Source organism: Takifugu flavidus, chromosome 16, assembly GCF_003711565.1.
Source record: "Takifugu flavidus isolate HTHZ2018 chromosome 16, ASM371156v2, whole genome shotgun sequence".
Classification (NCBI taxonomy): Eukaryota; Metazoa; Chordata; class Actinopteri; order Tetraodontiformes; family Tetraodontidae; genus Takifugu; species Takifugu flavidus.
In genome coordinates, this window is record NC_079535.1 from 300,988 (window position 1) to 315,965 (window position 14,978).

The window sequence follows — 14,978 nt, forward strand, 5'->3', positions numbered from 1 at the left end:
GCACGCTCTCGTGCCTGAGTTCTACTGAAATGCGCAAGGGCCGAAGGCTGCAGCAGCCTTTCAGCCTGTTTGCTTCTCATCCTCAGTTTCGCTTTAATTCTGCCTGAGATGAAAAACACGCAGCTCTTTAAAGCTTCGCCGCCGCTGACAACAGTCTTCACGCTTCAACAGCTGTGCCAGCCCCTCCACCGTGCACGTCTGACGCGCTCACTGAGCCGCTCTTCCTCTCAGATGCTCTGAGGTCACATGTTAACCAACAATATCTGCGCTGATACAAACAGAAACTGAAAAGAATTCACACTGAACCACAGAAGAGCGTCACACTGGCGTCACCGTGGTGACACCGCATCGCCCTGCTTCTGCTGGTGGATATGCAGGTACCCAAGTACAACTACACACCCCCACAGAGTCGTCAAAAGAAAAAAAGGCCTACACCCACCTCAGCCTCATGTCGCCGGCCTTCTACACTCCAGTGTCCCGAGGGGCTGTAGAAGGACTCCAGCTTCTGCCTCATTATCATCAGCCACTTCTCCATGTTCAGCAAAGCATGGTGCAGGTTTTCATGCTCCACGGTGCCGTCCTCGCCCTCTCGTACCTTCGCCTACGGAGCACAGCAGCAGGTCAGCTGGGCAGAATATGCTGACGTATGAAAACAGCAATAGCTTTTTGCCTGGGGAGTCACGTGACAGTAAACATTGCGGAAACAAATTGGGGTTTTAAATCATTTAGCTTATGGAGCAAGTCCAGCGTTATTATTGGGAAAAACTGAACAGTTGCAACACTTCCTGTCTGTGCAGGAAGTCCTAGCAGCACCCCCTACTTCTTCAGTGGGAACCTCTGGAGAGTGTCCTCTTTATCACCATGAAGGACCCCACCAACCCTCTGACCGTCTTCCAGGCAGGCAGCTGCAGAGCATCAAAATACCCAAAATAGGCATGGAAAATGTTAGATGTTGCTAAAGGGTCCTATATACTGTATGTCTGGTGAACGGTGTGTTTATGTGGCACAGGAGCGGAGTGCAATTCGATCCACCTGAACACACAACGGGTCTGACCAACCACGGCTGGGCTGCCTGGAAGAGGGCGCATGATGCTGCTCCACCCCCCAAACCCCCGATGACACCAGGCCACATCACTGACGATGCGTTCAGGAGCACCCAACACAAGCATTTTACCAATACAAAGAAAAACGGCATTTTATTCCATTTATTTGTGTGTAAGAAGTTCAGTAGGAGATCAGTAGTGTTTGCCGTTTACTTGGCAATCATTTGAGATAAAAAAAAAATAAAACACTCTTCCTCTCCAAAAATCAGCATTTTACAAGAGGTTTAGCAGAGCCATGCAGCTGGAAGCAGTTGAAAGGCCTGAGTGAGAATTAATTGATGTGTTCTGCAGAGGTGCCACAGAAAGATTTGTGGCTGATCGATAGAAGCAGCTTTTCTATCTCACCCGCACTGCCGAGCATAGCTGAGTCCACTCATCATACAGCCTCTCAAACTGGCTCCTGTTGCTTTGGCTGCACGACACCAGGGTCTCCAGAGCCGTAATCTGGCTTTCGCAATTCTCCACGTCCTTCTGGATCACCTGAATGGAGTCAAGACACACGGCATTAAAGACAGGGATGCAGATTGTGCAACTCTGCCAGAAAAGACAAAAGAATCTTAACAATGGGTTTGAATAGAAATCATGTGATCAGACAGATGTTGTGAACAGGCCAACATGCAAAATGAGAACAAGGAGGGGGGCTAAAAATCCAGAGTTGGAGCTGGCGCATTAACGAGGGAGTGTAGGATGAATAATGAAGCAGACCTATAAAATAATGATGTCAGTGTATGATAAACACAGGCCACGCAATAAAAACAGTCAATTTCATGTGCGTCACCTCACAGTGGGTGCTTGAACTCACCCTAAACTGGTCAGACTGGCTTTTTTTAGCCAGGATATCAGGCTGGGGACCATCAGCTGCCACCAACTGGTCCCTCAGGCTGGCCATCTTGGACACAATCAGCTTGTAGGCCTCAGCAAAGTCCTTGGATCTAGAGATTAGCCCCTAAAGATGCAAACATCTCTGCTGTAAAACACGGGATGCTAGTCTGTGCATCATCTCTTCCATAAAGGCAGAGCAGTTTGGATGGAGAAGGAGGAGGTGGAGGTGGAGGAGGAGGAGGAAGAGTCAGAGCTTAAGCTTAGGTGAGAGGCGCGGCTCCCAGTGCATTGTGGGTGTTAGCGTGAGCAGGCAGCTAACCAGCATGTCAGTGCTGCACAGAACCAACCCTGGTACCAGCCCTGGTACCAGCCCCAGCCGCTCTTAGAAAACCTTCCAAAAGATAATTATAATAATCACCTGTAACCTGCTCTTTCTCTGCAACAGTTGGGAATGCAGCAGCTCTCTGTTCCGGAAGGCAGCACTCAGGTCCTGGTTCAGGCTGTCGGACTGTTCCGGGCCAAAAACAAAGCCCAGCAGGTCGCCTTTGCTCTGCAGCGCACTGAGGCGCTCCTGCAGCTGGACGCTGTCCTTCAGCAGTTGCTAGAGAGACGAGACAGGAAGGGGGAAGGGGGCATTGAAACTTATTCTGGACTTGGTTTTTAATATGCATCATTTTAATTTTAACGGCAGAAAAACAGAAGACCCAGAGCAGATAAACACAGATGAAATGCGGTTTGGGTCATAATACAAGCACAATAAGGCAGGAATACAGACCACAAGGCAAGAGCTTGACATAGCTTGGAATATTACACACATATATACTCAAACAAGGGGTGGCCAGGAGGAGGAGTAGTGGACTGTAGTGAACAGAGAGTGAACTGGATGTTCTTACTACTGAAGTCGATCACCACCTCCTTTGTCTTGCTGGCGTTGGTGTGCAGATGGTTCTGTTCACACCAGGTGACAAAGTTGGTGATGACCTCCCTGTACTCCAGTTTGCTCCCCTCAGACACACGTCCAACGATGGCTGTATCGTCGGAGAACTTCTGGAGGTGGCAGCTGTCCGAGTTGTGGCTGAAGTCCGATGTGTAGAGAGTGAAGAGGAAGGGAGAGAGAACTGTACCCTGCGGGGCCCCCATGCTGCAGACTACCACGTCGGACTCAGTCACGGAGCCTCACGTACTGTAGTCTGTTGGTGAGGTAGTCGGTGGTCCAGGCAGCTAGGTGACAGTCGACTCCGGCTCCCTCCAGCTTTCCTCTCAGCAATGATGGCTGGATTGTGTTGAAGGCACTGGAGAAGTCAAAGAACATGACTCTCACAGTGCTCCCGGTGCTCTCTAGGTGTGAGAGTGACCGGTGCAGCAGGTAGATGACAGCGCATCCACACCAATGCCTGGTCGATAAGCAAATTGTAGAGAGTCCATCTTGCTGTCCACCAGCTGTCGGAGGTGGGTGAGAACAATCCTCTCCATGGTCTTCATCAGGTGAGAGGTTAAAGCCACTGGCCTGAAGTGGTTGGGCTCCCTGGCGTGCGCAGTCTTAGGAACCGGAACCACACATGATGTTTTCCACAGTAGTGGAACTCTCTCCAGACTGAGGCTCTGGTTGAAGATGTGCAGGAGTACTCCACAGAGCTCAACTGCACAGTCCTTGAGTAGTCTGGAGTTGATGCCATCAGGGCCAGTCTTGTCCTCCTCAGCTCCTTCCTCGCCTGATCAGCTGTAATGGAGAGGCGAGGTGTGACTCCTGGTGGGTGAGGACGGGGGTTGGACTGGGAGGGTCGATCTGGCAGGGGGTGGAGGGAGGTGGCGTGGTGTGAGGAGAGAGCTGCCGGTGCCGGAGGTGTTACGGGGGGAGAGGGGGGATGGTGATGTGACAGCACAGTCAGGTCTGGGCTTTGATGAGTGGAAGAGGGAGGGGGGGGCAGCACAGTCAAATCTGTTGAAAAAGGAATTCAACTCATTTGCCCAGTCCTGGCCCCCAGATTCAGGGCCCCTCCCACTGTCCTTTGTGTGGCCCGAGATGGTTTTTAGGCCTCTCCAGACTTCCCTGGCGTTGCTCTCCTTGAGGCGCTCCTCCAGCTTCCTCCTGTAGCTGTCCTTGCCTCTCCTTATCCCCCTTCTAAGCTCCTTCTGGACTCTCCTCAGTTCCTCCTTGTCCCCAGATCTAAAAACCCTCTTCTTCTCATTCAGCAGGGCTTTTAGATCAGGGGTCACCCAGGGTTTGTTGTTGGGGAAACACCGAACCTTCCTGGTAGGCACGGTATTTTCCACACAGAAGTTGATGTAGTCCGTGATGCAGGTTGTCAGGCCATCGATGTCCTTCCCCGTGAGGTTCACATAACACATCCCAGTCTGTGGTGTCGAAGCAGTCCATCAGAGCCATGCTGGTCTCCTCAGACCAGCTCCTTACATACCTCTTGGTGGGTGGTTGTTTATTCACCATAGGTATGTATGCAGGGGACAGATGAACCAGGTTGTGATCAGAACGGCACAGCGGGGGGAGGGGGAGGAGGTGTATGCATCCTTGGTGTTTACATACATTAAATCCAAAGTTCTATTGTCTCTTGTGTGGCATTTCACATATTGGGTGAAGGTTGGGAGAGTGGAGGACAGAGAAGCATGATTAAAGTCACCAGAGATGAAGAGGAGGGACTGGGGGTGCGATGTCTGAAGCTTTGAAACTATGGTGTGTACAGTCTCGCAGGCAGCAGCGGCATCGGCCGATGGAGGGATGTACACGGTTATCGCGATAACATGCAAGAATTCCCTCGGGAGGTAATATGGCCGAATGCTAACCGCTAGCAGTTCAATGTCTTTGCTGCAGTACTGTTCCTTCACCCTGATGTGCCCTGGGTTACACCATCTATCGTTCACAAACATCGCAATGCCCCCTCCTTTCCTCTTACCGCTCTCATTAGCTTTCCTGTGCGCTCTCACGAGTTGGAAACCGTCCAGGGTTACATGTGAATCCGGCGAGAGTCCATTCAGCCAAGCACATGAGGCTACACTCCCGGTACTCCCTATGTAGCCTGGTTAGCGCCGACAGCTCATCCATCTTATTAGGGAGAGATCTCACGTTCCCCATGATGACTGACGGTACGGATGGTTTATACCGTCTTTTCTTCTCCCGACGCTTCGTCCCTGCTCTGCATCCCCTTCTCCTTAATTCCGTGGGGATCACCGGTATTTCCGCGGGGAGTACCGTCGTGTTGCTCAGTGCTAACAGCTGATCCCGGGTGTAAACAATGGAGCCATGGTTGAAGGGGTCAGCCGATGTAGATTTAAATACTCCCAGAAGGACGAAAAGACAAAAAGATAGCCTCGCAAGTTGTACACCCGAAGGTGCACACTTCCGACCGAGACTAGTACAAAAGGACGCACGAAAAAAGTATAAAACTACACTAGAACATGTAAACACGCACGGAGCTACTGTAACAAGCTGCCACTCGTGCGGCGCCATCTTGGAAAAAAAGCACGAGGAGGACAAAACAATAATGTGCTTGGGTTAGGGTTCTCAAGGCTGTGCACCTGTGCGTAGGCCGAGAGCCGCTTCAATATAGTCAAATATGGGCAATGTGACTCGGTTGATGTAAACTATGTAACTAAAGAAACGCCTCCTGCTATGTAATCATGCCTGTTTTAATAAAATAGACAACTCTGGGGTGGAGTGAGAGTCCCCAGAACAGCGCAACAGCAGATGTGTCTGTAACGGAGCGGGACTCCCCTTGGTCAAGGTAGAAAAGGAACTTTGACGTCTGGTCTCAATTTGTGGTGAACTTCGTTCGTGCGCCTGTCTGAGTACACTTCTGAGGATGATTTCGACGTCAATAGATACCAGTTTGCTCATGTCCATGGTGTTCCCTCCTCATACAGTAGGGTTAGCCATGGAGTTCCTCAAGGTTCTGTACTTGGACCAACCTCTCAGGGATAGATTAGATCACATGATCACTCTAGATGGTATCTCATTAACATCTAGTCTCTCTGTGAGGAATCTCGGAGTAACTTTTGACCAAAAGTCTTTCAACTCACACATTAAAACAGTCTCGAGAAGTGCCCTTTTTCACTTGAGAAACATCACAAAGATCAGGAAACTACTGACGCGGCATGATGCTGAAAAGTTAGTCCATGCATTTGTTACTTCCAGGCTGGACTATTTTAATTCTTTATTATCAGGGTGTCCAAACAATTCCTTAAGAAGCCTCCAGCTGATCCAAAATGCTGCAGCAAGAGTTCTAACAGGTATTGACAAAAGAGATCACATAACTCCTGTACTTGCATCTCTTCATTGGCTGCCCGTTAAATTTAGAGTAATTTTTAAAACCCTTCTTTTGACCTACAAGGTCCTCAGAGGCCTAGCTCCATCCTACCTGGAGGAGCTAGTGACATCTTACTAGCCCAATAGACTGCTCTGCTCTCAGAATGCTGGTTTACTTGTGGTCCCCAGAGTCTTTAGAGGTAGAATAGGGGGCCGAGATTTAGCTACTAGGCCCCCCTGCTGTGGAACCAGCTCCTTGTCCAGGTACGGGAGGCTGACTCCATCTCTACTTTTAAGATCAGACTTAAAACCTACCTCTTTGAAAAAGCTTATTGTTACTAATTCTGTAGTTCCAGTTACTATCATAGACAGACAACTTATCATACTTACGGGGTCGTCTAATCATTAGGTTAACATCTTAGCTGTGCTGTTATAGGCCAAGGCTGGTCCAGAAACATGATCACCTGACAGGCCTCTGTCACTACACTGGGTCATGTCTCCTCTCCTCTCCTCTCCTCTCCTCTCCTCTCCTCTCCTCTCCTCTCCTCTCCTCTCCTCTCCTCTCCTCTCCTCTCCTCTCTCCTCTCCTCTCCTCTCCTCTCCTCTCCTCTCCCTGTCCTCCCCCCTCTCCTCTCTCTCTACCCAGCCGGCCATCAGCAGGAGGGTCCCCCTACATGAGCCTGGTCCTGATCAAGGTTTCTTCCTGTTAAAGGGGTGTTTTTCCTTGCCACTGTTGCTTGTCTGGGGTTAGGCCCTGGGATTCTGGAAAGCGCCTTGAAACAATTTTGATTGTAAAAGACGCTATATAAATAAAGATTGATTTGATTTGAGGAGTGGACAGTAGTGGATAGGAGGAGGAGTGGACAGAAGGAGGAGGAGTGGACAGTAGTGGACAGGAGGAGTGGACAGGAGGAGGAGTGGACGGGAGGAGGAGCAGACAGTAGTGGACAGGAGGAGGAGCGGGCAGTAGTGGACAGGAGGAGGGGGGAGTGGACAGTAGTGGACAGGAGGAGTGGACAGGAGGTAGAATGGACAGTAGTGGACAGGAGGAGGAGTGGATAGGAGCACCACCTTCCTCCTAAAACTCAAGGATCTCCGGAAGCTTCCAGACTCGTCATTTAGCGACAGCATTGAGTGTTTGAGTGTGTGTGATGAATCTGTGGTGTGTCCACGAATTCATCATACACCACGAGTGTGTTTTATGGGATATGAGCAGGAAGGTTAAAGCTGAGAACTTTACCTCTATGTTCTGGACCAACATGGCAATATAGGAGAAGTCGGTGACATCGGCTGAATTCTCCAGAACATGAGAGACCATGTGACTCCACTGAGCGTAGACCAGCAGAGGGTCCTGCAGGATGGTCCTCAAACCCAGCTCAGACTCTGAGCATAACCGGGAGGCCCTGCATTTCAGGCTGCAACACAAGAGCAAGAAGCAAGAACGTGGTGTGAAGGACACGAGGCACAAACTGGAGCCAAATCTGGAACATCTGGGTCGGCAGAGACGGTTCTGGTGGGATCTAAATGACGACCATTCGTGTTCCGTTTACTTCCCCATGTTTAAAGGAAGATGCTATCTGGCTGGGACAAAACAGAGTTAGCAACAACTGCTGGTTCTGGTGGAAACAGTGCTACTGCAGGTCCAAGGAGGAGGAGAAGGAGGAGGAGGACATGTCTGTAGTGAGAGAGATCAGGAAGGGCAGAGTCCCAAGCTGGGAACCTTAGGACGGTCACAGGAAAAGACAGACTGGTTTGGCCTGATCCAAACAAGAACTAGGAACATTCTGTGTGTCCAGGGGTCCAGGTGGAGACAGAAGAGGGCCAGAAGCCGAGCAGCAAGATGTTCTATCATGGTGACGGGAGGAGAAATGGAGTAGGAGAAAGGGGGATATTTTAAAGGGACGGTTTTAAAGTGAAGGTGTGGTGGTCACTGGACTTGGTGGATCAGACGTGAGCTGGATGAGGAAGAGTTGTGGGGGGGCTGGAGGAAGTGATGCAGGGAGTCGGGACAGGCGGGAGGTGGTCAGGAGGTTCTGCACAGCTACTGCTAGTGCGATCACGGAGAGGAGGGGACTTAGTGGTGAAGACGGGATCAGGGTCAGGAGTGTGTTGAGGGTGAGCAAAGAATAAGCGTGAAAGCTGTGAAGAGCAGCGGCCCTGCATAGAACCGGGCTCGGGCAAGGTGGCAACATGAGTCGCGACTCATCCACAACTAGGTGAGGATGAGTCCAAAGAAGCCGGCGACCCTCCTAGCAACTGAAGAAGCAACGACTGGAGCACATACCTCTGATGTTCTTTCACAACGGCCAGGACATCATCCGAGAGATGGCGAGAGTCCTCAGAAAACCTGAAGAGCTGCTTGAGCTGACTTTTCAGAAGCTCCACCTGGGACTCCTCCCCTGTCAGTGTGTTCCTCACACCCTAAAGGAACAAATACACGTCAGCTCACACTCGCTGGGCTCCACCGTTCCAGTCCCCCGATATAACGTGGCTTCCCAGAGGTGGCGTGTTGGCCATTCGAGCAGACAAGCACACCCTTGAGCAGTTGTTGCTGAGCGCCAGCCCAGCCGGGGTAACCTACCGTATATTTGTTCCACTGGGCCAACAGCTGCTCCTCCACGGGGTCAGTGCTCCCCCCAGCCTCAGAGCTCTGCACCAGCTCCCCGTCCAGCCTCTGCATGAGTGCCCTGAGCCTGCTGATGTCCTCTCCCAGCCGCTGACATCGAGACACATACTGGCTGTGGGAATCCAGGCTGGAGCGCAGCCCCTCCTCGGCTTCACACAGGCCCTGCCTGAGCCTCTGCCATCCCAGCCTGAGCTCCTCAGCCTCCTCCAGCACCGCCTCCGCCCCAGCAGGAGACGTGTTGCTCCGCACCGCTTCTGCCATACTCTCTATGTGCTGTAAGGTCTTCTCCTCTGCCGCTATGCTGCTGTCCACAGCCTGGAAAAGAAAGACACGCCAGTGAAGATGGAGCGAACGGACCCTCAGGGGCTGGACAGAGTGTGCTGCTGCAGCAGCGCCGTCACCTGCAGAGCTTTCAGTTTGTCCTCGGCTGTGTCCTGCTTCTCCATCAGAGCAGTTAGTCTCTTGGTCTCTGTCAGCAGCCACGACTGAAACCTCTTAATGCTGCCCTGGAAGGTCTGATGCTCTTCAGCCATTTTAAGCAGCAACGCCAAACGTTCCTTTGGTAAAGAAATACCGCACATTTAATAATGTATGTATCGTAATGTGCACATCACTTCACAGACGTAATGCCTTTTTTGGCCGTTTCCATCCGCCTCTCCGGGTAGTTCCTCAGCCTTCAGCAGCCATGGTCTCACCTTCGCTCTATCTCTGACATCGTTGTAAGCCTCCTGCAACCTTTCCTGGGCCTGGGGCTCCACGCTGGGGTCCTGGGTCCTGTTGTGCAGCGCGGCGGCCTCGTCCAGCAGCCTCTCCAGCAGCGCTGCCTGCCCGTGAATGTCACTGACCACGACCCTCTGCTGGTCCACCTGCCACAGCTTCTCCTTCACCCCCAGCTGGAGCTCTAGGCTCACGTCCAGCTGACGCTGCTGCTTCGACAGCCACGCCTCAAACTCCTCGCTGGCCTGCAGGTATTCGCTCCAGTGGAGCCACACCCACTCAATACGACTGGGATGGAGGTGACACACAGCAAGGGCTTCACTTTAGCTCGGAATGCTACACACAATGGTGCATCTGAAAGGAGCTCATCAAAACAAGTCGAAAATGTCACAGGTCCTGAACTTCTTGGTTCCCGGTTGGCACATTAAAGTTAGCAACAGGAAGCAGAACCATGTGGGAATGGGAGAGGAGCAGTAAAGCAAAGGGTCACCTGTGACAGTGGGTGATATAGGTGCAGGTCTCCTCCCACTGGGACTTCAGCTCCTTGAGCTGCACCTGAGTTTGGGTCTTTAGCTCCTCATCCGCACTCTGCAAAAGGTTCTCTGCGGTCACCAGAGCCATGTCCATCTTCAAACGGCCTTCGTGCTCCGAGTGGCTGATTTTCTACACACAGAGTCACGAGAAGCAAGTAAGCAAACAAATAATGTTAAAGGAAGCTGGAAACCGGCTCTTTGTGATCTGCGCTCATGTCAGGAAGGCCTGTGGGTCTGCTTTATGAGAGGAAATGTTAACATTTACTGTGCCCCGAAATTTTCTGCTAGCGCCCCTAAATTGTAAGCTGGGGGCCACTGTGCTCGGAGTAAGCCCTGAGACGGACTTTCCATGAGCCATTTCAGGGGTAGGGGACATTCAAAGCACCTCTACAATCAAAAGGAGACGAGTTTAACTTCAGCAGGGTTTTCTCTGTTCCAGCACCACTTCCTGTCATTTCTTCTGGTCAATGCTTTAAACCAACGACGTCGTCAGTTCAAACAATGCACAGAGGCGGCTGGCGGAGGTTTCTCACCCTATGCTAGGGCAAACGAATCATACCACCAAACGCTCAGACTGTTCTGGTTCTTTTCCATGTGACTTGTCTGTGAAACCTTGCGGCTTTATTATTATTGATAACTTTATTGCAGGCCTACGGTGACGGTGTTTATCAAGGATCGGGATCAATCTGAGGAGCCAGAAAAGTGGATCGGGCCAACCCTAGCATTAGGGCTGGGGTATTTTTTCCATGTAAAATACCCCTTCAAAGTGTGGGTCGTTAATCTTTTGATGTTCGTGGCATTCTGGACATCTCCTGGTCTAGTTTTAAGGCTTGTTGCAGCACTGAGTCAGCACTTTTAAGGGATTTTAAGGACATTCCATTGCCCGTTGATTCAGGTGACTCTTGACGCTTTCGGATTGGTTCAAGTCCTACTTGTCGGAGAGGTTTTAAAATTGAAATCAGGAACTGTACATGCTCATGTACCCCCACCTTGGGGAGTTCAAAAGTATTGGTATCTGTACTTTGCACCGGTGAGTACCCATACTCAGTCTGAAAGTAGTAGTCCGAGTATGAGGGGGTGTGATGCCGACCCCAAACTAACAACTGACATCAGGGGTCTCACCTCCGTCTCTCTGAGTCGAGCCTCCAGAGCATGGCGGGGCCCGTGCGTGTTGTCCGTCACCTTCAGGCGGCTCTGGACCGTGCGTATCCAGGAAAGGGCTTCCTCCCGGCTCTCCAGGAATTCCTGCTGCGCCATGACAATCAGGTCTCCGCCTGGGAATTTAAAGCACCACCGTCACTGGATCAAACAAGTAAAGGCAGGAACAAGTGTGGTCCTTGTCCAGGTGGATAGGTCACCTGAGTGCCGCCTCATCCCTTCCTCTCATGCAGTAATGAAGTCAGTCGGTTCAAACTGATGCTAGCTCACTTCTGAGGGGGAATGAAAGCAGACAGAATGACTCAGTTCTCCCACCCCAGAATTCCAGCCTCCTTTTACCCGCTCTGCCTGGTTTTCCATGGGCTCCAATGGACTTGTGGCAGAGATCCCAGCAGGGTTTGAAACCTTTTACAATACGAGTGCGTCTGCTCTGGACCTTCAAGCATTGAAACAAATGATTCCCTGTTCTATGACTGATCCCTATTTAGCAGCATACATCTGTCTTGCGGCTAAGAGGCTAAATAGGTTAAACTAAAGGAGAGAAAGGCTAAAAGAATGTCTTCTGACTATAGTTGCAAAGGTTCTTCTATAATAATAGTCACATAAATAACACAACGAACTCCTGTTTTATTTTAGCTCACTTTTTAAATCATTTAGTGGACAACTGTCGAGTTATGAAAATGTTACACTTTAACTCTTCTATGTGTTCCGATAGGACATTGTTAGATGTATTTCTGTGGTATTTGATTGCACCGTAATTCGTTATTTTAAAAAATAAATTAAAAAAAACGCCTATGGGCCATGAACACATCATCTGCATTTATTAGCAACTTTGTATTATTTATAGAAAGTGCTCAACCTAAAGCTTTTCACTTTAAACATCGGCTCCTGCAACACATGTACGCACTGGTCCTGCTATTCTGAACACATTAAGGCAACTTTCCGGCCATCGGAACAGATCTATACGGGATCTATATGGGATCTTTACAGTACGTATACAGCAGCGCTAGTTTTAGCTTTAGCCTCGGACGCTCGGGATATTAACGCAATCTGGAGCTGAAGGACACCTCTACCTACCGTACGAGAAGGAAACGAGCGGACAGCTTTGCTTGTCGTGTACAGCTGAATGGCAGTAACAGTGCGCACAAGTCTGGATTAATGTTGGAGGAGCCGCCAACATGGAAACAGTCCTGCGGTAACAGAGAAGTTACGGCCGGCAGGAAGTTGAGCCGAGGCCGCCGGAGTCTGCTGCCTTCACGCACTGTGTGGAAATTACACTCACGCAGAGGGGTGGCACGTCGTGAGACGACCTGTGGCCGTCTCCGGCCCTGGTGGTATCGGCGCTGGATGCCCGCTAGGCACTCTGAACTGGTGGTACCAGGGGGCTCCGTCTGTTTATGCTGCTGCCTGGGCTCAGGCTAACTTTGGTTCTTCCACTGCATGTTGGCTTAACTATGCGACGTTACCGTTAACGTTCATATTAGTTAACGCTGGGTAACGTTGAGGTTCTCTAAGTTTTCCTGCAGTCCGTGAACAGATCAGTCTTTTACAATTCATCATACTGGTGGACAGGACAGAAGCCGAATTTATGCCCAGTCTCCGTTGTGCTAACTTAAAAAAACACACACAAATGAACACACTTTAGTGAAATCAGTCACCAAACAGCCAGATTCCAAATACATATTTGAGCATTTAAATGCAGTCACCTCTATTATTATTGCTGCTATATTTGACATTCCAGCCCTGGTTTTTACAGTTTGAAATGTTCAATGAGCAATGTTATTCAGTAGAGACATGCCTTTAGAGGAATAGACACTGTGTTCTTTGTTCTGTACATGATGTTTGTTAATTTGTTGCAAATAAAGGTTGCTCAACCAAGGAGCCAGACTGAACATTATCATTCATGTTCGGGTCTTCTGGGCTGATCGCTCAGCTTGGTCTCTGTGGTTGGGACAAGGTTTTCTTTTTAAAGGACCTCTAACCTCATGTCCAAACACAAAGGTGAGCAAGGCTGGGGCTGAGGGAGTCTTGCAAGGCTTTGTGGGTGGCAAAAGGGATGGCTTTCTCAGCATGGACTCTAAAGTCTGATAGAATCTCCCTGGCTTTTCAGGGTGATAAGGCTTGCAGCGGACAAGCGATTTTTCAATGCCTGCACGTTAATATCCTGTTTGGGGAATGAGCAGAAATCTATTTCTTCAAATCTTCTGAAAAGCACACTGTTATTTAGGATCTTGCTACGCTCCGTTCCGTTCCGTTTTCTCCCGCTTATCCGGATCCGGGTCGCGGGAGCAGCAGCTGATGATACCCAGACAGCCCTCTTCCGGGGGCACCCCCAGCCGCTCCCAAGCCAGGCGAGAGATATAATCTCTCCACTTAGTCCTGGGCCGGCCCCGGGGCAGCCTCCCGGTGGGACATGTCCAGAACACCTCTAAAGGGAGGCGTGCGGAAGGCATCCTAGCCAGATGCCCGAGCCACCCCAACTGACTCCTCTCGATGTGGAGAAGCAGCGGTTCTCACCCAACGTTGATGGCCATAGGTGAGGACTGGGACGTAGATCGATCGGTAAATCAAGAGCTTTGCCTTCCGGCTCAGCTCCTTCTTCACCACGACGGATCGGTTAAGCGCCCGCATCACTGCTGACGCCGCTCCGATCTGCCTGTCGATCTCATGTTCCATCCTACCCTCACTCGTGTGAGGGTGATGTTTAGTCACCCGCGCTGTTCTTTACTCTCGTGCTAGGACTCAGACAAACCACGCAAACAACAGGAGTCAGTTCCGTTGTACATAGACAGCTTCAGCACTTCTGTAAAACATTCTCATGTTCCTCTTTCCTTACAGCTTTCTTAAACACTTAAAATCTACACATCACAGTATTTAGATGATAATAGTAAAGACAATAATTCTTCTCACACTCGTGAACAAGATCCCGAGATACTTAAACTCCTAAAAAAACGATGGCTGACCTGCGAGACACTGGCCGCCATGAGGCCCCAAGCCTGATGAAATGGAAAATATGAGAATGTAAGCTAATATTCGTCTTGACTTAGTTCCTGTTAAATGGAGGGTTTGTTGAACACATTGCTTGTTTTTTTAACATAGAGCAAGATCTGTCCTCCTCATCAGGTGAGGTGTACCCGAAAGGGTACATAGGGTCTTGAGCATACCACGGCCTTAGGTCTGTGCGAGGAAGTGGGATGTGGTAGGCAGCCCAAGTTCACTGCGACTACCAGGTCCACCAGGTCAGGCCGGAAGATCCTCATCTTCTCTACTCGTTCTGATTCCACCCACTGCCTGTGTTTTGCCTGCACTACAGCTTCCTGCTTCTGATCTACCCCCTGGACCCCCCTGGATCTCTTGACATGTTTTTCCTCCCGGTGGGCCAGGATGGGGGCAGTTTGGCCTAGAACACAACTGAATCCAGTTGCATCATCTTTTGGTGCACTTGTCCTCCTCTGAAAATGGGCAGATCTAACTGCTGTAGAACCTTCACTGACAAGCCACTTTCTTGCATATGAGCTCACCGTTCTCTCCATTTCAACTTTTCCACATTTGAGAATGGGTCCTTATTGGCGAAATGAGACATGGAAGTGGTCCATACTGCATACACCAGAGTTTCAGCTTACCAGGAAGCAGGAACTTGGGGATGTAGTCGAGGCCACTGGCTAGCTGCCTTTTGAGTTGATCTACCTTCTCGTTGTCATAAAAGGGAGGACTCATACCAGTGACCTGGTTATGATCCTGCGGTTGTTTGCTCTTTGTGT

At 50.3% G+C, this 14,978-nt stretch overlaps 1 protein-coding gene and 1 long non-coding RNA gene across 3 annotated transcripts in view; one reads left to right on the top strand and one right to left on the bottom strand.

Annotated features, from left to right (window-relative positions):
• Positions 1-12,588, bottom strand: part of syne3 (spectrin repeat containing, nuclear envelope family member 3) — a 16,537-nt gene extending 3,949 nt beyond the window's left edge. Inside the window, exons 1-13 of one of the 2 annotated variants that reach the window (XM_057058938.1) lie at positions 12,295-12,588; positions 11,418-11,489; positions 11,182-11,333; positions 10,017-10,189; positions 9,505-9,814; positions 9,211-9,366; positions 8,765-9,124; positions 8,468-8,604; positions 7,424-7,598; positions 2,344-2,526; positions 1,906-2,049; positions 1,449-1,583; positions 440-601 (exon numbers count right to left, since the gene is read on the bottom strand). In XM_057058938.1, coding sequence (XP_056914918.1) covers positions 440-601; positions 1,449-1,583; positions 1,906-2,049; positions 2,344-2,526; positions 7,424-7,598; positions 8,468-8,604; positions 8,765-9,124; positions 9,211-9,366; positions 9,505-9,814; positions 10,017-10,189; positions 11,182-11,333; positions 11,418-11,433 — 2,103 coding nt within the window. In that variant the 5' untranslated portion in view covers positions 11,434-11,489; positions 12,295-12,588. The remainder of the gene's footprint in view (positions 1-439; positions 602-1,448; positions 1,584-1,905; positions 2,050-2,343; positions 2,527-7,423; positions 7,599-8,467; positions 8,605-8,764; positions 9,125-9,210; positions 9,367-9,504; positions 9,815-10,016; positions 10,190-11,181; positions 11,334-11,417; positions 11,490-12,294) is intronic. The other variant, XM_057058937.1, reaches the window with a different exon arrangement.
• LOC130540068 (uncharacterized) lies at positions 492-1,904 on the top strand. The gene is made up of 2 exons (XR_008954304.1): positions 492-620; positions 798-1,904. It is a non-coding gene; the product is annotated as an uncharacterized LOC130540068 (long non-coding RNA).
• Positions 12,589-14,978: the final 2,390 nt, after the last annotated feature.